This window comes from Dendropsophus ebraccatus, chromosome 11 (genome assembly GCF_027789765.1).
Source record: "Dendropsophus ebraccatus isolate aDenEbr1 chromosome 11, aDenEbr1.pat, whole genome shotgun sequence".
NCBI classification, from domain to species: domain Eukaryota; kingdom Metazoa; phylum Chordata; class Amphibia; order Anura; family Hylidae; genus Dendropsophus; species Dendropsophus ebraccatus.
The window spans coordinates 6,186,520-6,208,738 of record NC_091464.1 but is presented as its reverse complement, the minus strand read 5'-3'; the positions used below and the strand labels follow the sequence as shown (position 1 = coordinate 6,208,738).

The window sequence follows — 22,219 nt, the reverse complement described above, 5'->3', positions numbered from 1 at the left end:
ATAGAATAGCCCCCTGCACCCCCCCCCATATAGAATAGCTCCCCTGCATCCCCTCCCATATAGAATAGCCCCCTGCACCCCCCCCCCCCATATAGAATAGCTCCCCTGCATCCCCTCCCATATAGAATAGCTCCCCTGCATCCCCTCCCATATAGAATAGCCCCCTGCATCCCCCTCCCATATAGAATAGCTCCCCTGCATCCCCTCCCATATAGAATAGCCCCCCTGCATCCCCCTCCCATATAGAATAGCCCCCTGCATCCCCCTCCAATATAGAATAGCCCCCTGCACCCCGTCCCATTTAGAATAGCCCCCTGCATCCCCCTCCCATATAGAATAGCCCCCCTGCATCCCCCTCCCATATAGAATAGCCCCCTGCATCCCCCTCCTATATAAAATAGCCCCCCTGCATCCTCCTCCTATATAGAATAGCCCCCTGCACCCCCTCCCATATAGAATAGCTCCCCTGCATCCCCTCCCATATAGAATAGCCCCCCTGCATCCCCCTCCCATATAGAATAGCCCCCTGCATCCCCTCCTATATAAAATAGCCCCCCTGCACCCCCTCCCATATAGAATAGCCCCCCTGCATGCCCTCCCTGTGTGGCCACATGTGAAGGGGTTAAAAAAAAACAAAAAACATTCTCACCTCACCTCGCTCCCAGCAGCTTCTTTCTCCGGATCTTCAGCATCTTCTTTCTGCTGCAGCAGCGTGGCGGCGGCGGCTGCGGCTCTCCTCTCTCTCCTCCAGGTCCTCAGCGGCGCGTCAGGGAAGTGACGTCACCGCTGGGGGCCTGGTGGAGGTGGCTGCAGACGTGCCTGCGCGCGGCACGTCTGCGGCCCTTGGCACTTGGGGGAAGCACAACGGGGCGGAGACACGCCACCGCAGCCCCCTCCCGCCACCACAGCCCGCTCACCTCACCCCGGCTGGCCCGCTCCTGACGTGCTCCGCCAATCAATGAGGGGCCGCTGCGGCCCCACGTTGATTGGATTGGAGGAGCATGTCAGGAGCGGGCCGCAGCGGTGATTTTTTTTTTTTTTCCATTAGACAGCCCGGGCGGCCCACGGACTAGTAATCTGGCCAGCCCAGCGGGCATTTGCCCGCCTTGCCAGATTACCAGTCCGGGCCTGGAGAGGACCATGTAGGACAGCCATGAGATCCCAAGGTCTTGATAACTGCCTCTCCAAACGCGTGTTGGAGTGGACGGTAGTGTTATGCTGCCAATCCAATATGTGTCTGAAGAGGCATGCTAAGTTATATCCGCGGATGTTGGGGAAGTTGACCCCCCCTTCGCCCTTAGATAACATAAGCTTAGAGAGAGCGATCCTCCGCTTCTTGCCAGCCCAAATGAACCTAGTGAAGGTAGATTGTAAAGAAAGAACGTCTGAATGTTTGAGCAACATGAGTATAGTTTGGAGTGGGTATAGGAGTTTGGAGAAGCCTGACATTTTAACTAAATGACACCTACCTAACAGAGAGAGGGGAAGTGAATGCCACCTATGTAGGTCGGAGCGAATTTTAGCAAACAAAGGGGGGTAATTTAGGTCATATAGAGAGTGGGACGTTTTACCTATCTTTATTCCCAAATATGTTATGGCGGATTTTGCCAGGGTAAGACCCAGGCTGGATAAATCATTAGCTTGCGTTCTTGAAGGGTGAAAAAGGGGGAGCATTTCCGATTTACCTGTGTTTACCCTGTAACCAGAGTAGCTACCAAAATCCCTTAGCACCTGCACGATTTTGGGGATGTCCGTTACAGGATCATTAGAAAAAAGGATGATATCATCCGCGAACAGAGCTGCTCGTACCGCCACCTCACCCACCGGAATTCCGGAAAACACCTCCCCAGAGGTAAGATATCTGGACAGCGGTTCCAGGGCTAGGTTGAAAAGAAGGGGCGATAATGGGCAGCCCTGGCGCGTTCCCTTATGTAGATGAATGACTGGGGAGAGAAATCCTGGCGTGTAAATTCGTGCTGTTGGTGAGGAATAAATGTGGGATAGCAAAGTTCTAAAGGCTCCCGAGAACCCAAATGCGTCTAACACCGTCCCCAGCCAGGGCCATCGGACGTTGTCAAAAGCCTTTTCGGCATCGAGTGTGACAAGGGTAGAATGGGTCCCTGGCTGAGGACGGAGACGCACTCTATCTAGTACTGCAATTACCGTCCGAATATTGGCGACGGCAGATCGGTTTTTGATAAACCCCACTTGTTAAGATTTTAGTGTCCACGTTGATGAGGGATATGGGACGATATGAACCTGGTAGTAATGGGTCCTTACCTGGTTTGGGCTAAAGTTTTATATAAGATATGTCTGCCGAGGGGGGCAGGCCCTTGTCAGACAGAGCCCCATTATATAATTCAGATAGGGGGGTGGAAATTTGGTCGCCTAAGATTTTAAAGAACTCCCCCGAGTATCCATCAGGTCCTGGGGCTTTAGAAGGTTTAAGGTGTTTAATGGTGTCTAGAACTATCTGAGGTGAGATAGGGGCATTCAGAAGGCCCAAGTGGTCAGGTGTCACTCGAGGAAGGGAAATTGGAGGAGAGTGTCTGGTAGCTGAGGTGTGTCGGGGTCGGAATATAGCTGTGAGTAGTATTGGGCTAGGTGGACGCTGATGTCCTTTGGGCTAGCAAGAAGTCTATCACGGGAATCGCGGAGGGTGGTGATATGGTGAACCGCCCTAGGGCCCCTGGCAAGGTTGGCAAGTAGCTTACCCGCCTTGTTGCCAAATTTATGTAGAGTGGCTTCAAACTCCGATCTATAAAGGTCCTCTCTCTGTGCTGCCCAGTCATGGAACTGGCGTTTGGCTTGGGTCCAGGCTTCTTTATTCTGTGGGGTGGGTGTCTGCAGAAAAAGATCATAACAGTTACGTAGATGTTCACTAGCTGTTTTAAATTTCTCCAAAGCTTCCTTCTTTTTGGCTGTAGTATAGGCAATGATATGACCCCGTAATACAGCTTTTGCTGTGTCCCAGAAAAGGGTTATATTTTCCCTATGCGCTGCATTATCCGCACTGTATGCAAGCCACCATCCCTTAAGGAGGGAGGTGAAGTTATCATCCTTGCTAAAGGATAATGGAAAACGCCACAAAATATCGGTTCCCTTGGGGAATGTCTCAGCCAAGGAAATCGATATCGGGGAATGATCCGATATCACCATTTGTTCAATTGATGCTTGCATAATTTTAGGGAACAAGGATTGGGAGGTAAAAAGGTAGTCTATACGCGACCAAGTAGACCTCGGAGCCGAATAGAAAGTGTATTCACGTTCTACCGGATTGTGTGCCCTCCAGGAGTCCACTAAATCGGTATGTGACAATAGTGGGGGCAATGCTTTATCTCTGGCGGATACTACAGGGGCACCTGTTGAGGAGGTTCCCGATGACCTATCCGCTTGAGGGTGAACCATCGAGTTAAAGTCGCCACCCACAATTTTGTAAGGGGTGGGATCCGCCAATATTTGCGTCTCCAAGGATGAGAAAAAGGTTGCATTGCCATCATTAGGGGCATATACGTTGTATATACTCAGGGTCCCACATGGTGTTTCTAGAACCAGGTTATTAACCCGTCCCGCCGTATCATGAGATGATTTGAGAACCCTGCAGGATAGGTTCCTATGCAGTAAAGTAATCACCCCCGCCTTCCCCTCCACTGAAGGGGAACCATATATCTCCCCCACCCACAATTTTTTCATCCTGAAGAAATCGTTCTGAGTCAGGTGAGATTTCTGAAGCAGGACGATATCCCCTTTTAGCTTTTTGAGATGACGTAATACCATTAAGCGCTTATTCGGTGAGCGCAACTCCTTAATATTCCATGACACTATACGCATGAAAATACGGAAGAGAAATATCTTGGCAATGCCAATGACTACTCACTATACACAATTCAGTGTTCATCGCCGCCTTGTGGTTGTTCTCGGGCTCGCACATGGGAGATGCGTCAACAAAGATAAACATGGAATGAATAAAAAGAACATGCCAAAACAACATTATAACCAACTGAAATAAAATAACAGCGCCAACGGGTGGCGGAATGGCTAGTGCAGGACTACTAGCCAAGTAGTGGGGCGCTCTCGACTTCCTTTTTTCAGGGGGAGAAGCAATCCTCCAAACCAAATATCCTCATAACCATAGGGTCAGCCTGGGAGAATGAGGGGGATGGAGACGAGGGGAAGGAGGGACCGGGGCGGGGAAGGGACGACACAGGGGAGGGGAGGGGGGGGTTAGGGAGTGGGGGAGGACAGGAAAAGATAGGGGAGGGATGGCCAGGGTGGGGAGGGGGGAAACAGGGGATGCAAGGTATATTAGGAGACTAAGGAAAGAGGTAACCCTCGATGCATCATACTAGATAAACCTTCAAGAAAGAGAATGAGAGAAGAAATGTGAGCCAAGTAGAGGCCCGAAAAAACAGAAAAGGGCCTCTAAAAAGAAAGTCAATCTTAACCTGACAAAAAAAAAGAAAAACCCAAACCTGTTCGTCCCATTAAAACTTGGGGGAGTTATTAGTCAAATCTGAGAGTTATAATGATCTTCTGTTATCCGGTCGTCGTCCATCTTGAGCAGATGAAACGGTCATGGGGGCGCATTTCCCTCCTCCGGCGCAGGCAGGTGACTCTGTTTGCGGCGTTTCTTGCCTGGGCTTATTAGGAATATATCCACTGACGGCTCCTGGATCATGTCCTCCCGAGGGGGGGATGATGCCGAGGCTGGGCGTAAGAGAGGGCATTGGGCCGCTTCCTCTGCTGAGGTGTATGATTGCAGGCTGCCATCACTGTACAGGATCTTCAAGGTTGCAGGGTACTGCAGGCGAAACTTTATGCCTTTCTTGTACAGTTCAGAACAGACTGCGCTGAACGCCCTGCGCTTACGTGTGGTCTCTGCTGAATAATCGGAAAATAGGATTACTTTGGCCTCATTAAGCAAAAGGGGAGTATTCCTGGATCTAAAGGCCTTGAGGATATCTTCTTTATCGTTGAAATCCAAGTACCGCATGATGACTTGTCGCGGGCGCATTTTCCCGGTACCGTTATTGTCATCTAGATTTGCGATGCCAGGTCCTACTTGGTGCGCTCGCTCTACTTTTTTGGGGAAGGGCAGCCCCAGGGCCTCTGGTAACACCGTCTCACATATGTGCTTAAGTTGCTGTGGTTTGATGGACTCCGGGAGGCCGATTAGTCGTAGGTTGTTGCGACGCGCCCGGTTCTCTTGATCCTCAAGGCGGTCTCTAAGTATGGCGGTTTCTCTTGTGAGGTAGCGAACCTGGGCAACTGTGGAAGAGGAAACATTTTCAGCCTGGTGTACTCTGTGTTCAATTTCATCCAGGCGAACTGCGTGTTTTCGTACCTCTATTTGTAAGGCTTGCATTGATGCCCCTATAGTAGTGACTAAAGTCTCTCTCAGATCGGGCGCCAGGCGGTCCGCAACCGCTATAGCCAGGTGTTTGTAGTTAATAGGAATCATGGGTGACTGTGGCGCAGCTTCTAGATCATGTGGAAGAGAGATTTGAGAGTCCTGAGACAACAATATATAATCCGAGTCGGGCGTACTCATCTGTTCTGGTAAGCTCGCCGGATCATCATGAGCCATAGTGCCCGATCTGGTTTGTGGTGGCATGGCTGTACATTTGGCGTCCGCCATCTTGGGAGCAGGAGAGGCTGCCTCCGTGTTGGTGTCGGCCGGGCTGGCGGGGACTCTCAGCACGAACCGATCCATGCGAGGGTGATCTAGGGCAGGTGAGGGGTCTCCCAGCAAGGTTAGTCCCCAACTTCAGCCAGTATCGTCGCTGTATATGCGGGTATAGTGAGGTGGTCTGGAGGAGCTGCGTCCCGCACGTCCTCACATCCCTGCACCGGATTCGGAAGTGTAGAATGTCCTTTTTATGAATCGGGTTACAAAACTGGACAGCGACTCCAGATGAGGCCGCACCAAGGCTTTATAAAGTGGTAATATTATATCCCTGTCCCGTGAGTCCATGGCTGTTTTAACACATGACAATATCCTGCTGGCCTTAGAAGCAGCTGCCTGACATTGTGTGCTGTTCTGAAGTCTATTATCTACAAGTACACCCAGATCCTTCTCCATCAGTGACTCTCCCAGAGTAACTCCCCCCAGGACATATGATGCATGCGGGTTATTAGTACCCAGGTGCATAACTTTACATTTATCCACATTGAACCTCATTTGCCAAGTGGACGCCCAAACACTCAGTGTGTCTAAGTCATCCTGTAATATCTGCACATCCTCCATAGACTGTACTGTACTACAAAGCTTGGTGTCATCTGCAAAGATAGAAACATTGCTGTTAATTCCATTCTCAATATCATTAATAAACAAGTTAAACAGTTAAAGTTCCGGCAGAGCAAAGTAATACTTGGGTTGGGACTCTCTCAACATCCTCCTCTTCTCAACACGCAACCCAGTTAGCACGGTTGTATCTTCTGCTTCACTCTCAGAACAGATCTCGCCTATCAAGTGTAAAGAACCTTATCAAGGCAAAGCTGTATTACCTGCTTCCTATATTAAGTAAACAAATTTTATTTATTGTAATAGGACTCTGTGGTTCTTCACTAAGCACCTACACAGTCAGGCCTGTATTTAGAGTTTATGCTGCCCTAGGCACTTTGCACGCTGAGGCGCCCGGCGCGCCTCCCCCCCCCCCCCCCCCCCCCCCCCCCTCATTACTGTACATGCATGGTATATACCCTGGCACTTGGGTGCTGCTCTGCTTGATGCCCGCTGTTCTCATCAAACAAATATGATGGAGGAAGGAGACCGGGGACGTCTTAGTTTGGGGGCCGCTTCTGTCCAGTGTCGGACTGGGGGACCTGGGGCCCACCAATATAGAACCAGTGAGACACGACATGCTGACCCGCTCCTTTCCTGAATTCATCTGTATTTGTGACAAATCCCTACATTTATACAGCTCTCGGGGTATGCTGGGAGTTGTAGTCTCTGAGAGGACAACCCTGTAATAAATCACTGTGTGCAGAGGCTCCTGGTGGCTGCAATCTGTGGGTGACAACCATCAGCCCTGAAGGTCCAGCAATACATCTGTCTACACTGCACTACAACTCCCAGCATACTCTGAGGGCTGCAGACTGTCAGTACATGCTGGGAGTTGTAGTGCCTGCAGCTGTTGTAGTTGGGTCCTATACACTGGATGCTTTGTGGCATATAAGAATACAAAGATCTGTGGGGGCTCAGTGCAGGGAAGTGACCCCAGAAGATCACTAATAGTGAATAGAACAAAAACATCTCCCCCCTATCCCCTATTAGTGATGTTCTGGGGTCACTTCACTACACTGAGCCCCCACAGATCTATGTATTCTTATATGCTACAAAGCATCCAGTGTATAATGCACCTAGGACCCAACTACAACAGCTGCAGGCACTACAACTCCCAGCATTTACTGACAGTCTGCAGCCCTCAGCATATGCTGGGAGTTGTAGTGCCTGCGGCTGTTGTAGTTGGGTCCTAGTTTAAAAGTTTGCGCTAGTGTACTGAAGTGACCGCAAGGCTGTGTCAGTACACTACCGCAAACAATACACTGACCCATTTAGACCCCAATGGTACACAGGCTCTGCACACTATAGAAGTGATTACAGTGCAGTTACTAATGACTCACAGGTGACGTCTTCTCCGATTGCCGTTGCTCACTTTTTGCTTTCTTCTCCATCTGGCGCAGCAATCAAGAAGACTTCTCCGACCACAACTAGTCTGCAAGCAGGCAGCTGGGGGTGACTGAGGAAAGGAGGCAGCTGGGGGTGGCAGGGGAAGCCGCTGGGGTGACAGGGGAGAAGCTGGGGTGACAGGGTGAAGGAGAGCAGCTGGGGTGACGGGGAGGGGGAGCAGCTAGGGGTGGCAGGGGGAGAATCTGGGGAGGCAGAGGGAGCAGCTGGGGGCAGGGGGAGTAGATGGGGGCAGGAGGAGGAGCAGATGGGGGGCAGGGGGAGCAGCTGGGGTGAGAGGGGCAGGGGTAGTAGATGGGGGTAGGGGGGAGCAGCTGGGGTGAGAGGGGCAGGGGGAGCAGCTGGGGGGGCAGAGGGAGCAATGTGGGGCAGAGGGATCAGCTCGGGGGCAGCAGCTGGGGTGGCAGGGGGAGTAGATGGGGGGCAGGAGGAGCAGCTGGGGTGGCAGGCAGGGGGAGCAGATAGGGGGCAGCTAGGGTGGCAGGGAGAAGATTGGGCAGCTGGGGTGCAGGGGGAGAAGATAGGGACAGGTGGAGGAGCAGATGGGGCAGGGGGAGAAGATGGGGGCAGGAGGAGCAGCTGGGGGGCAGGGAGAGCAGCTGGGGGTGCTGTGGGAGAGGCTGTGGGGTGCAGGAGGAGAGGCTGGGTGAGGCTGTGGGGTGCAGGAGGAGAGGCTTGGTGAGGCTGTGGGGTGCAGGAGGAGAGGCTGGGGGTGCAGGAGAAGAGGCTGGGGAGAGGCTGGGGGTGCAGGAGGAGAGGCTGGGGGAGAGGCTGGGGGGTTCAGGAGAAGAGGCTGGGGGAGAGGCTGTGGGGTGCAGGAGAGGCTGGGGGTGCAGGAGGAGAGGGTGTGGGTGCAAGAGGAGAGGCTGGGGGTGCAGTAGGAGAGGCTGTGGGGTGTAGGAGGAGAGGCTGTGGGGTGCAGTAGGAGAGGCTGGAGGAGAGGCTGGGGGTGCAGGAGAAGAGGCTGGGGAAGAGGCTGTGGGGTGCAGGAGGAGAGGCTGGGGGGTGCAGGAGAAGAGGCTGAGGGAGAGGCTGTGGGGTGCAGGAGGAGAGGCTGTGGGGTGCAGGAGGAGAGGCTGGGGGGTGCAGGAGGAGAGGCTGGGGGGTACAGGAGGAGAGGCTGGGGGAGAGGCTGGATGGTGCAGGAGGAGAGGCTGGGGGTACAGGAGGAGAGGCTGGGGGGTACAGGAGGAGAGGCTGGGGGAGAGGGTGTGGGGTGCAGGAGGAGAGGCTGGGGGTTGCAGGAGGAGAGGCTGGGGGGTGCAGGAGGAGAGGCTGGGGGTTGCAGGAGGAGAGGCTGTGGGTTGCAGGAGGAGAGGCTGGGGGAGAGGCTGGAGGGGGGGTACAGGAGGAGAGGCTGGGGGAAGAGGGAGCGGCCGGGGGAGCAGAGGCAGGTGAGGCAGGCTTGGCAGGTCCCCCTTCCCATGCAGCTTTGGTCCGGTGAGCTTCCGGCACACGCTGCCTCTATCACTGGCTGGAAGCTCACAGCTGCAGCCCCGCGGTCCAGGAACTTCTCTCCTGCTCGGCGCGATGACGTCACGTGCGCCGCTGCCGAGCAGGAGAGAAGGACCGCAGGGCTGCAGCTGTGAGCTTCCGGCCAGTGTGTGCCGGAAGCTCACAGGACCGAAGCGGCACAATCCCCCCCCCCCACACACACACACACCCCATCGCGGAGCAGGCACCCGTGGGCCGGTGCCTACGGCGGCGGGGGTAAAAATATATATTTTTTTATTTTATTTTTATTGTTCCCTGCGGGTGCCGCCCCCTGCTGGGCGCCGCCCTAGGCACCAGACCACGGGTGCCTAGTGGTAAATACGGCCCTGTACACAGTGAGTACACTTTCCTTGGGTCATCTCCCCTTTCTGTGGGTGGCAGTACCAATAGTCAGGGTGGGTCACTATTCCACTCCGGACCACCATGATAATTGCCCAAGGGACCCCGAAACAGCCCGGCAGGTCACTGACCACAGGGGGAAAAGGTATAGCCAGCCCACTAAAATAAAAGCAGGTGTGCCACCATAGCTGTGTGCCCAACCGGCACTGGAGTCACGATTTACGACAAATTACCACCGGGCACAGCTATATCTCGGCTATCCACTACAGAACTGGTGTCACACCTAAACATCTGGCAAGTGATCCGTCACACCTCTACATCGGAGATCACCACATTTTGCTTAATAAAACCTATTAAAGATGGGATTTTTTAATCGCCTGTAGGTCAGTTGGTGTTTGCATGTCAGCATAGCCAGTGATGTTATAGTCGTGATGCCAGTGCTAGTCCAGCACACAGGTGTGATGTTGATACCTGCTTGTGAGGCCGGCTGTATTCCCTAAATGGTCGGTAACCTGCCGGGTTGTTGTGGGTCAATTGGGCTCTTGGGTCACCGTAGTCCTGAGTGGCAACTGACCCATCTGGATTATCAGTACTGCCACCTACAGAAAGGGGAAAAATGACCCAAGGTGTGCGGCTAGTGTGTATAGGTGCTGGTGCATTTAGAAGATGACAGTCCCAGTGATATAAAAATAGAACAGTTTTACTGTAAGTGTGGTGCACTTCTGCGAGGCTCGACCGGTCACTTGCCAGATGGTACTGTGTAACGCCACTACTGTGGTGCTTGATCAGGATACAGATCAGCCAGATGGTATACTGTTGTGACGCCAGTGCCAGGTGGGCACGCAGGTATAGAGGAACACCTGCTTTTATTTTGGAGTGGCGAGCTATACCCTTTCCCTTGTGGTTGGTGACCTGCCGGCTGTGAGGGGGTCCCTTGGGTCTGGAGTGGATTTACGACCCACCCAGAATATTGGTACCGCCACCCACAGAAAGGGGAGATGACCCAAGCATATGGTATCTACTGTGTAGGTGCCTGAGTAATATTCACTGAGTCCAGTTAGCATAAATAGATTGTCTTTACTGAGAGAATACCTTATACAATAGCTGACAGCAGAATGTAGATGTGACAAGATAGAAGCTGTACTGAGGACCTTTAGAGTAGTAGAGGTGAGAGTAGTAGAGCTACCCAACCTCTCAGGGTAATATAAGCCCCAGCCATGGTTACCTGGGTGTAGCTAAGTGTCCGGGATGTCCCAGTTACCTGCACTGCGCGACAGGATACGTAGGCCTTCAGTACTGGCTGCTTTGTCCTATCAAGGCTAGTTCCCTATTTGTTTCAGGATACTGCCCTGCTCTGTGTAGACATGGTCCTTGGTTACCTCTCCCTTTAAAGTACTTACCACTGCATATTAAATGTGGTAGAAATAATAAAAGAACTGGTTGTCTCTTTCTTCATCCATACACTCTTGTGTCTATAGTAGACTGCACTCGTCCCTGACAGTGGTCCTGGCATCAGCAAGGCCCTAGCTTAACTACTGCAGGAACAGTTGTTTCTTGTGTCTTTCCTCTCTGAGAATCTGATAGGAACTGAACTGAACTGCACTTCCTCCACCATGTAACTCCTCCTACAGGGGCCTACAGTGTGCCTATCTGTGAGTGTTGGGGCTGCGTGTGTGCAGGAGAAAAGAGAAAGATAATAGGCTAAAAAAGAAAAGAGCAACTCCTATTGGTCAGCTACAAACACACAGCATACATAAAACATTAACTCACCACTGAATTCAGCTGTGTAATACATAGACATATAGAAAACACTGACACTTAGTGACAAAACTTCAGAATACTTCATAACCACTTAACCTGAGAGAGAGGACTTTTTGACAGGTACACAGGAGAGACAATAAACACCATTGGTGGGACACCACATTCATACTTATTTGATTCCTGAAAAGTGACATTTACATGACAGTTACGTTGAAGCTTTGCCCACTCCAGCTGTGTTTGGTTTTCCTTGGTGCTCGGCGGTTCTTATCTCTATGACTTTAAAATACAAATTATGATTTGGTTTTAGTAATTAAAAACAAATGATAAGAAACCAGACATTAAGGGTGAGTTACTTACCCCAGTACTGAATTACTATATAAAGGGAGAACAACTTACCAACACGGCGTCCAGCTACCGGATATCAGCATGAAGTGGTTAATTCTTTTATGTATTTCCCTCCATCTGTCTGAGGGGATAGTCAGGTGAGTGGCTAATAAAAAGAGGTGTAAAATGGCGAGCAATGCTTCACACTAATACTTGTACACTTATACACTACATCACTGAATTTCTGCCTGTTAGATACATTTAGAGCACATTCACATCTGAGTATTTTTCTCAGTATTTTATGTCAGTATTTCTAGCCAAAACCAGGAGAGAGAATTACACTGAGAAAAAGTATTCCTGACCATTATCTATCATTATGTATATTTATAGAAACGTATTATAGTATTATAGAATACTAAACATGGCCCAAACCCATTACTGTGCGTGTCTATTGGTTCTGTGCACTGACGGCTCTGTAGCTTCTCACAACAATCCTCTAATCCAGCATCTTCACAGAGCTTGTCTTTATATGTGTGTTGGTAAGAGGAGAGTAAGGGCCCTATTACAGGGAGCGATAATCTGCGGGTTATCAGGCTGATTCTGCAGATCATTGCTTCTGACCTAAAATCATTGGCCATCAGGCGCGCATTGCTGTGTGTAATAGCAATGCGTGGTCGCAAATAAATATGTAAAAAAATAACACCTCTCCATGCTCCCTGGTGTCTTCCTGTGTTCTCCCTGCAGCCACAGGTGGAACTTCAGAGCTGGTCTCTGATATGACAGGCTGCTTAGCCAATCTTGCTCTGAAGTTGCACCAGAGGCTGCGGGAAAAGGACAGGAGGGTACCGGGGAGAGTCAATAGGTAATGTATATACTTTATTATTTTACACTTTTCAAGCAAGGGCCACATGGACATCACTAATGATATTGGTTGGTGTCACCTTTAACCATTTACATTCTATAATCCATAAGCTTTAAAGCGAAGTTGTCAGCACAGATATGCATATACCTTTTGTATGTCTCGCATGTATATCCGTGCTGTCAGTTTCCCTTTAAAGGAGTCGTTTTGGCCAGCGAGGGAAGTTATAAAAGAGGTAGGCGTACCCCGTCCCACTCCGTCACTGCTGCTGGTCTCCTGACCACCTACTCTTGGCCGCTGTCTTCTTCTATATAGTGACGTGCCGTGCAGACATGAAGCATGACAGCATATAGATCAGCCATTGAACGGTTCTGAAGGGATTCCCCCCAGAAGCAGCAAGGATGGTGTAGACCAGGTGCTTAGGAAACGCCAGCAGTGGGGGAGTGAGACGGGTACGCATACCTCTTACTTAGGTTCACTGCAGTTCTGTCCACATTTAAAAGCCCTTCCCTGGCCAGACAACCCCTTAAGCTTATTTCCATACTAGTTATTAGTGTTTGGATAAGAAGACATCGCTGTATCTTTTCTATTTAAGGGTCCCCTTAAAGAGACTGAAATCAATAAGGGAAACCATGAGGGATGAAGGGATCCTGAAGGATTTTGTCAAGACTCATGTGAAAGAACCAGCTATAAAGTACAACCTAAACAGCGAAAACAGCTACGGCGTGGTCTATGAGCCCATGTACTTAAATGTAGGTTCTGCTCAGTACATGTCTCCAGAATAATACCACAGCTGACATGTTGGCATCGACTGACGGGGTGTAATTCCTTATCTTTTCTAGAACTATTATTTTGGTGAGATCAGCATCGGGACTCCGCCTCAGAACTTCCTAGTCGCCTTTGATACTGGTTCTTCCAATCTTTGGGTCGCTTCTACATACTGTCAAAGTCCAGCCTGCAGTAGGTAGTACTGTAACAGGTGGATGTGGTTCACACATTGGGGGACATTTGTAAAGACAAGTGTACGGGTATGCTGGTCCTAAATTAGGCCCCACCCCCAATTGCCCCGCCGGATTCACTAAGAGGCATGCGCCTGACCTGCGCTTGCCCTATGCAAGTTGGCATAAACGCCTCCTTCCCGCCTTGCCGTGCCCTCCTGCCCGCCCATTGGGTGAGCAAGGGATACGACTGGTGTACGCCAGGGAAAAGGGAACATGTCCCCCATGGTGTATAGGGGGTTATGGTGTACAGGGGAAACGTTAAATATTGTGTAGACAATTGTATTGGTCTTTCTGAGGAGGTTACAGAAACCTGGCTTGTTTTATAGCTATTTTACCATTTTCCGTGTTCTGGTTATATATAAGGTATACATAGAATGGATACTTTTGTAAAATGTTACCCACTGCATAATTATTTGATTAAAGTGTGGGGGGGGGACACTTAAAGGGTTAATTTACCTGACACCAAGCACTGAGCTCAGTTACCCCAGCTAGGACTCTTTCAGACAGGTGGTGTTTGCCTGAATGTGGCGGCTCCTAACGCTACCACATTGCGGTCATATATCAGACGCACAAGAATTTGCCTCTTTGAAAGTTTCTCTCAGTTTTCCTGTTTCCGATTTGCTGCTACTGCAGAATACTGGTCTCAGATCTATGCTGTAGATTTCTATATTTCCATATTTATATACAGATGTGCATTGTGCATATAACGTCCGTTGTCATGAAAGACGGCTGTCATAGTGTGTGCCCAGCCTATAAGTGATCATGATCAACAACGGACGTTCTTTGCCTTTAATCTGTCATGTCTTTCTAGTATTTGCCTGATGTTTTTGTTTATTAAACTAAGTGTATTTTCTCGATTATTAGCCAATCACCCACTTTTTAATCCGGGTCAGTCGTCTACGTATACCACCAATAACCAACAGTTCTCAATGTCCTACGGGAGCGGCAGCATGACTGGAGTGCTGGGTTATGACACAGTTACTGTAAGTATCTATACATGAATTGCTGCATGTTATGGAGATATTCTGTAAATTCTAATCACCACATAATATAATGTTTACATTCTATCCGGCTTAAAAAGTGACTATTCAGTGAACATAGATGGAGACATACTGGAGACTTAAAGGGGTATTCCGCTCAAACCTTTCACATGTTTCTGCTTATGGTGAAACTAACCATTCCTTCCATACCTGTTATTATCTATTCAGTCTCCTTCACCCATTTTTCAGCTGCTTCTTTTTGCTGAAGACACAAAAATCTGTGTGTGAGCTTTACTCTCTGTCTTCCCCTCCTCCCCCCTCCCTTCTGAGACGGCTGATGTAAACAAGTCCCTGGCTGGCTTTATCTGCAACATTGTAGCTTCTTTGAAATGTTGGGAGGGATAATCACAGTGAGTTCATTAGCAACATGACCTAAGAATAACCCTCCTAACATTACAAAGAAGCAACAATGTTGCAGATAAAGCCTGCCAGGGTCTTGTTTACATCAGCCGTCTCAGGAGGGGGAGGCAGAGAGAAAAGCTCACAGATTTTTTTTTGTCTTCAGCAGAAAGCATCAGCTGAGAACTGGGGGAAGGAGACTGAAAAGATAATAACAAGTATGGAAGGAATTGTTAGTCTCACCATGGGCAGCAACATATCAAAAGTTATGTTTGAGCAGAATACCCCTTAATGGTGCGTTCACACCTACAGGATCTGCAGCTGATTTTCTGCAGCAGATTTCATTTAAATAACTGAACACAGCATCAAATCTGCTGCAGATCCTGTAGGTGTGAACGCACCCTTAATGTATTTCTGTCAGTCGTTTTTTCAACCAAAACCAGGAGTGAATTGAAAACACAGAAGCTGAGCAGATCTTTCCATTATAATATTGCCCTGTCAGCTCCGCTTCTAATTCTAGTTGAAAAAATACTGATGGAAATCCTATGTGTGAACATGGCCTATATAAGTGCGTCTTAATTGTATCTTGTAGGTACAAGGCCTCTCTATTCAAAGTCAGGAGTTTGGTCTGAGTGTCACGGAGCCCAGCAGCTTCTTTTATTATGCTAAGTTTGATGGGATATTTGGGATGGCCTATCAATCGATGTCAGCCGGAGGAGCTACAACTGCTGTGCAGGGGCTGATACAGCAAAACCTCATCCCACAACCAGTCTTCAGCTTCTATCTTACTGGGTGAGTAATAGTAAAAAATAAAAAATATATATATTTACTCCTCCCAGGTGTGTTAAGTGACGGCCTGTCTCGTCATTTATCGGCGGAATAATAATAAGAAAGGGGAGGGGCTTCTGCCGCCCATCATTCTTTCTGGTTCCATGTTGTCCCAGTATGCTTGAAATTGCTGAAAAATCTTTGTACGTCAGTAAAATCTTAGTCTGGATGCGTCATGTAATGTGTTTTCTATCCCACCAGGCAATCTGGAGAAGTCATACTGGGGGGAGTGGACAGCAGCCTGTATTCCGGTCAGATTATTTGGGCTCCGGTGACTGAGCAAATCTACTGGCAGATCGCTATCGATGAGTACGTATGACATGAAATGGGTCCGTTTAGAACGTTGCCGTCACAACACGAAATTATTATCATTTACCGACATATAAAATACAAAATATAAATCCTTCTGTAGCAGGTGTGTATGCAGGTACAGCAGGGATGGGGAGCCGGCCAAAGCTCTACAGGCATGATGGGAACTGTAGTTTTGAAACAGCTGGAGGGCGGGCGGTTCCTTATCCCTGAGGTGCAACATTTCTGAGTAAGGGTACAAATCCACTTGCCGGATCTGCAGCGAGTTTCTCACTTTGAATACGCAGCGAGACTCTGTTTTACTCCTGTTTACTCAATGGCAGACAAACTCACAGCAGGGATGTACATTCCGCAGCCTGCCCCGTGAACCTCCCGGCCGCTGGAGACTATACATCACCGGGTCCCCGCTCCTGCTTGCTTCGGCAGTTCCCGGCATGTCCCGCTCGGCCAATCAGTGCGCTGCCCCGCCGCAGGGCAATGATTGGCTGAGCGGGACTTGAAGACACTGGGAGCCCCAAAGCAAGCAGGAGCGGGGACCCGGTGATCTATAGTCTCCAGCGGCCTGGGGGTTAACGGGGCGGGCTGTGGACAAACTGCGGAGTAAACAGGGCCGGGATCTGCAGTGAGTCTCGCTACGTATTCGAAGTGAGAAACCTGCTGCAGATCCAGCAAATGGGTTTGTAACCTTAGGGTGCGTTCACACGTACAGGACCTGCAGCAGATCTGCAGCAGATTTGATGGCACAGATTTGAAGCTGCAGATTCAAAGCAAATCAATTCTAGGCCATCAAATTTGCTGCAGATTCAAATCTGCACCATCAAATCTGTTGCAGATCCTGTACGTGTGAATGCACCCTAAAGGGATATTCCAGTTTTCTGTTTTTTTTTGTTTTTTTTTGTTTTCTTTAAAATCAACTGCTTTCAGAAAGTTATACAGATTTGTAAATTACTTCTATTTAAAAATCTCCAGTTTTTCAGAACCTATCAGCTGTTGTATGTCCTGCAGGAAGTGGTGTATTCTCTACAGTCTGACACAGTGCTCTCTGCTGCCACCTCTGTCCATGGCAAGGAACTGTCCAGAGCAGCAGCAAATCCCCATAGAAAACCTCTCCTGCTCTGGACAGTTCCTGACATGGACAGAAGTGGCAGCAGAGAGCACTGTGTCAGACTGCAGAGAATACACCATTTCCTGCAGGACATACAGCAGCTGATAAGTATGGGAAGGCTGGAGATTTTTAAATAGAAGTAATTTCTGTATTGTGCTGACCAATAGTTGCTGGCCTTGCTTCCTGACCACGTATTATTGGGTTTGTCTGTCTTGTCTGCATTTTGTGTTACACCTGTGCAGACTAGGGTCTGTCGCCCAGTTATCTGCTGCCGTTTAGGGCAGTTGCGGTAAGCAGGCAGGGCCAGCAGGGGGGGGGGGCAGTGCTAGGGCATCACCTGTCCTGTGTCCTCCAGTCCCCAGGTCCTGACACCAGTTGATTTGAAAGAACATTTACCCCTTTAAATCTATAACAGAGGACCCTGAGTGTGAACAGTCGTAATAAAAAGTAACAACCCTGTAAAGCTGGAAGCATCTAACACAGAATGCAAAATTGACAACGGTTCACAAACACAGCTCAGCTCTTCCCCTTCCCTGCACAGTGGCCCCTGCACATGTCACAGAACCTGCCCCGAACCCTGTCTCTTAGACCACAAGTCATCTTCAGTCGCCATCACTGATTTGATATGTACACGTGACTGCTGTAACACCTGACAATAAGACAGAGGAGAACAATACAACAATACAAAGCTTCCTATGTTACAGAATGTTTGTTCATTTTGGGTTTTAACCCCTTGTCTCTAGGTTCTCAGTTAATGGTCAGGCAAGTGGCTGGTGCAGTCAGGGCTGCCAGGGCATCGTGGACACTGGGACTCCTCTTCTTACCATCCCACAACAATACCTGGGCGACCTACTACAGTATATTGGTGCCCAGGAAGGGCAAGATGGAGAGGTAACAATGCTTCTATGTCCCCTCATATTTATAATGCAGGCTCGGACTATGTTACCTCTTCAGGAACATATCGGGGGAACATATCGGGGGAATAATGATCTTTATTAGCGGCCGTGTATTTAAAGAGACGGACACGTTCCCCCGATATGTGGGTACATAGCCTTAAGGCTCAGTTTCTGAAAATCTTTGTATTATAATTTTGTCCTACAGGTTCCACTCCTAATTTTGGCTACAAATACTGACCAAAATAGTCTGTGTGATCATAGCCTTATGGTTATGATCACAGACAGTAAAGTCAGGGCCTATCAGGTCAGCGCTCGCTTGTTGTCTGTGCTACTATAGGCAGAGACGTTAAGTGAGGAAGAGGAGGAGTGCGGGGGGCATGAGCTACCCATAGAAGAGACCGTCGCTATCCAGATTGTGATTTTGGTCCATGCTTTAAGACAATGATCAGCCGACATTGTGCAGGTTTGCTGATCATTGCCTTTAAACTGTTACACTAAACAATTATTGGCCAGAACGGCCGGTAATCAGCCAAGTACGGGCGATAATTGTCTGGTATAATAGTACCCTAAAACCAAAATACAAAAGTAAGGCCTCATTCACACATCCGTAGTGCTCTGTGCTTCACGGAGCACTACGTTCACGAATCATTACCCCAGCGTTCCGTGCCGTAAAAGAAAACGGTCCACATTACAATTTGTCAGGTTTTTTTGCAGCACGGATCACAGCCCCTTATACACATACGGACATGTGAACAGAGCCATGAATCATTGGTTTTATGTTCGCAATTGCAGTCCGCAAGCAGATAATTCTGTGATGTATTTCCCGTCAAATTTCCTCACTGTGCACCTACCCGTCGCGCATTCTGCAGCTCGTCTTTGGACGGAGGGCGGAATGCTCTCAAGCATAGAATGGAGTCTATGACACGGGCAGAGACACACACGCCCGGCAGAGGTGTGAGCTGCGGAATGCGCCACTGGTTATCCGTCGCCATTCCGCAGTGTGCACGTACCCTAAGGCTATGTTCACACAACGTAAAACTACGGCCGTAGTTTTGCGGTGTGTGACTTAGCTTTATGTTGAATGGGATCCTGGCCGGAGCGTACACACATCATACATTCTCCAGCCGGGAGCCCATGCGGCGCCCGAACAAAACTGACATGTCACTGAATTCCGGCCGCAGAAAGACCTGTCAGTTCAAACAGTGAAGCGAGCGGCTCCGGCTATGTGAAGCTCTGATGGGGGAGCACATTGTATCAGACCGGCCGTTCTGTGACAACAGCTGGAAATAATGTTCATGAATATTCAATGCAATTTTTAGTATGTCGTGGGAACATAGCCAAACTGTGCAAATCTTACCACTATAAAGTATAAGCAAATATTGATTAAAAAACTGTTCAAAATACTATGGGAGGCATTTATTAAGTCCGGCGTTTTTTACGCCGGACTTAAAAATGTCCCCGCAGCTCCGGCGGTACGGGGATTTATGTAGAGGCGGACTGCCTCTACATAAATCCTGTGCGCGCCGGTGCGCACCGCCGAAAACCTACGCCAGCTGAGGACTGGAGTAGGTTTTCGGCGTACATTTGGGCGGAACGGATGATAAATCGCGCGGACTCTGAGTCTGTGCCCTCCGTTCCGCCCACTTCCCGCCTACTTTCCGCCCCCTTTCCGCCCCCTGGCGTACTCGGCGGAAAGTGCCGATTTGCGAATATTTTATTCGCAAATCGGCCATTTGCGTATAAAAAAATATGCAAATCGGCACTTTCTGCCAAAAATCATCCGTTCGCCGGATGATAAATGTGGCCCTATGTGTGAACATTGCCTAAGGCAGCATTCACAGAAGCTACAGACCGTGAAGCGGCTGGCCAGAATCAGGAGCTCCCGGCATTATGTATCATGATGATGCCGGGCGGCTGTGTCACTAGAGTAACGGAAAGATTTAAACAGGTTCGGAGTATCCTGGCATTGTGTATCATTCCCGATTCCGAGAATAAAACTCCAGTGATTCACAGAGTGTGTGAATACACCCCAAAATAGAAATAAAACACGGCCATATTTGCAGTGTGTGAACATAGGGGGGGATTTATCAAACATGGTACAAAGTGAAACTGGCTCAGTGGCCCCTAGGCTGCAGCAATTTTAATTTACTGCCTCGGCGGTGGGAGAGGGTTAATATAGCACGTTATTAGGCGGATTCATGGTAGGTAAAAATGACAGCCGCCTTTCATACCAACGGCCACCATTGCACAAATAACATCCATTATATGAAAAATACTGGTTGTTGTTTGCACAATGACGGCCGTTATTATGAAAGGCGGCCATCATTTGTACATAGTGTAAGCCTAGCCTAATAACGTGCTACATTAATGTGTAGAAGAAATCGGCAGCCTGTGCCCACAGTGTATAAATTAGTATTTCTTTGCCGTGTGTGCACAGGTGACCATTTTTTCCATAGACTTTAATGTAGCACATTATTAGATTCAAAATGCGGCCGTGCTTTATACCTATTTTATTGTCATATTTTAGTTTTATTTTACTAAGTGTGAACATAGCCTCAAGCTCTAGCCATAAACTTAACCCATCACTTTCATGCTCTGCGTTTCTCTGCACAGTACTATGTCAACTGCAACAATGTACAAAGTCTGCCACCAATCAGCTTCACTATAAGCGGGGTCCAGTTTGCCATACCGCCTTCAGGATACATTCTCCAGGTATCTTTCCTTCAGTATACAGTGAGTTCTCCTCTTTGTTTTGTGTGTATCCTTTGTAGAAGCATGGCCTCTCCTTGTCTATTTCAGATCAATGGATACTGTGTTGTTGGATTCGAGTCTACATACCTGCCATCTAGGAATGGTCAGCCTCTTTGGATCCTTGGAGACGTCTTTCTTCGCCAGTACTATTCTATTTATGACTTTGGAAATAACCAGGTCGGCTTCGCTGCCTTGGCTTAGACAATGGCTGTTATCTTCAAATCCTTGGACACATAAAATATCTGTCCACAATGTGCTGTCCGTTACAAGGATGTTTCCAGGTTCTGACACACCCCTGAAGAAGGCGGCACAACCGTGAAATGCTCTGATGGAACATGGGAGAATAAACATATGTCTCCATATTACTGCATCTGTTCTGATTTCTCTTTCATGTTTAAGGCTGGGATCACACTGCGTCTTTGCAATTTGTTTTTTTATCTGTTTTATCAAAAAAAACGGATTAAAAAACGGATAGTAAAAAGGCAGTGTGACCCCAGCCTTCTGGGATTCCATTCCATGCACAGAAGTTGTGTCACAGAACGTAATCACGGAACTCTCAGCATCATGTATCATTATGATGCCAGGAGCTCCTGCTCAAAGGAGCTCAGTCCAAAAAAATATTGTATGGTTGTGGCCCCAGAGAGACTCTCACATCAGTCCTGACTAGTTCAGCCCTAAAATTTCCCTTTTTCTGGAGTTCTCTCATTGTAATATATACAGAACCTCAGGACCCTGTGTCTTTACTCTTACCACCATCTAACAATTATGCTGATCAGGGAAGAAACAGAGCGCTGCACCTCACACCTATGGCTGATACTAGTGCCCCTAAGCTAAATAAAAAACACATCAGAATTTTGTGTATGAATTGATCAAGCCATACTGCCCCATGTTCCGCGTGCCGGTATCTGATACACATGGGTCCCTACACTAAGTCCACACCGTGCCAGTCAGTGGCCACCAACCCCGCGGGCGTGCACAGCCAGGGAAGGGAGGCCATGGGACGGCCCTGCGACCCCCATGCCACAGGACCAGACCCAAAAACACCACACAAGAACCCGGCCAGCACCGCCGGCGGAGAAGGTCGCCCCCTAACAGCACAAATCTGGATGAGGTATTGCGCTCACCATAGCTGCAGTAGACAGAATGGGATAAAACAGGAGGGATTAAAACCATGTGCACTCAGGTGTCTCCTGCTAATTGCGGTCATGTGGGTCTCACCAGGAGGAGTGCAAAACACGGAGAAAAGAGAGAAACAAAATGCGGTTCAGGGGGGGGGGGGGGTTTGGGTCTGGTCCTGTGACATTGGGGTTGCAGGGCCGTTCCATGGCCTCCCTTCCCTGCACGTGCACGCTTTGCGGGGTTGGCGGTCGCTGACCGACACGGTGTGGAGTTAGCGTAGGGACCCGTGTGGACCAGAGGACCTGCGCGGTGGTACACGAGGCAATATGGCTTGATCAATTCATATACAGACACTCTGGTGTTG

At 49.1% G+C, this 22,219-nt stretch overlaps 1 protein-coding gene across 1 annotated transcript; it reads left to right on the top strand.

The window, feature by feature from the left end:
* The first annotated feature begins 11,658 nt into the window (after positions 1–11,658).
* Positions 11,659–21,098, top strand: LOC138767674 (gastricsin-like). The gene is made up of 9 exons (XM_069945335.1): positions 11,659–11,766; positions 13,063–13,219; positions 13,310–13,427; positions 14,333–14,451; positions 15,440–15,639; positions 15,877–15,984; positions 17,833–17,980; positions 20,599–20,697; positions 20,785–21,098. The coding sequence occupies exons 1-9, from the start codon at positions 11,711–11,713 to the stop codon at positions 20,935–20,937; spliced, it is 1,158 nt and encodes a 385-aa protein (XP_069801436.1). The 5' UTR covers positions 11,659–11,710; the 3' UTR covers positions 20,938–21,098.
* The last annotated feature ends 1,121 nt before the right edge of the window (positions 21,099–22,219 follow it).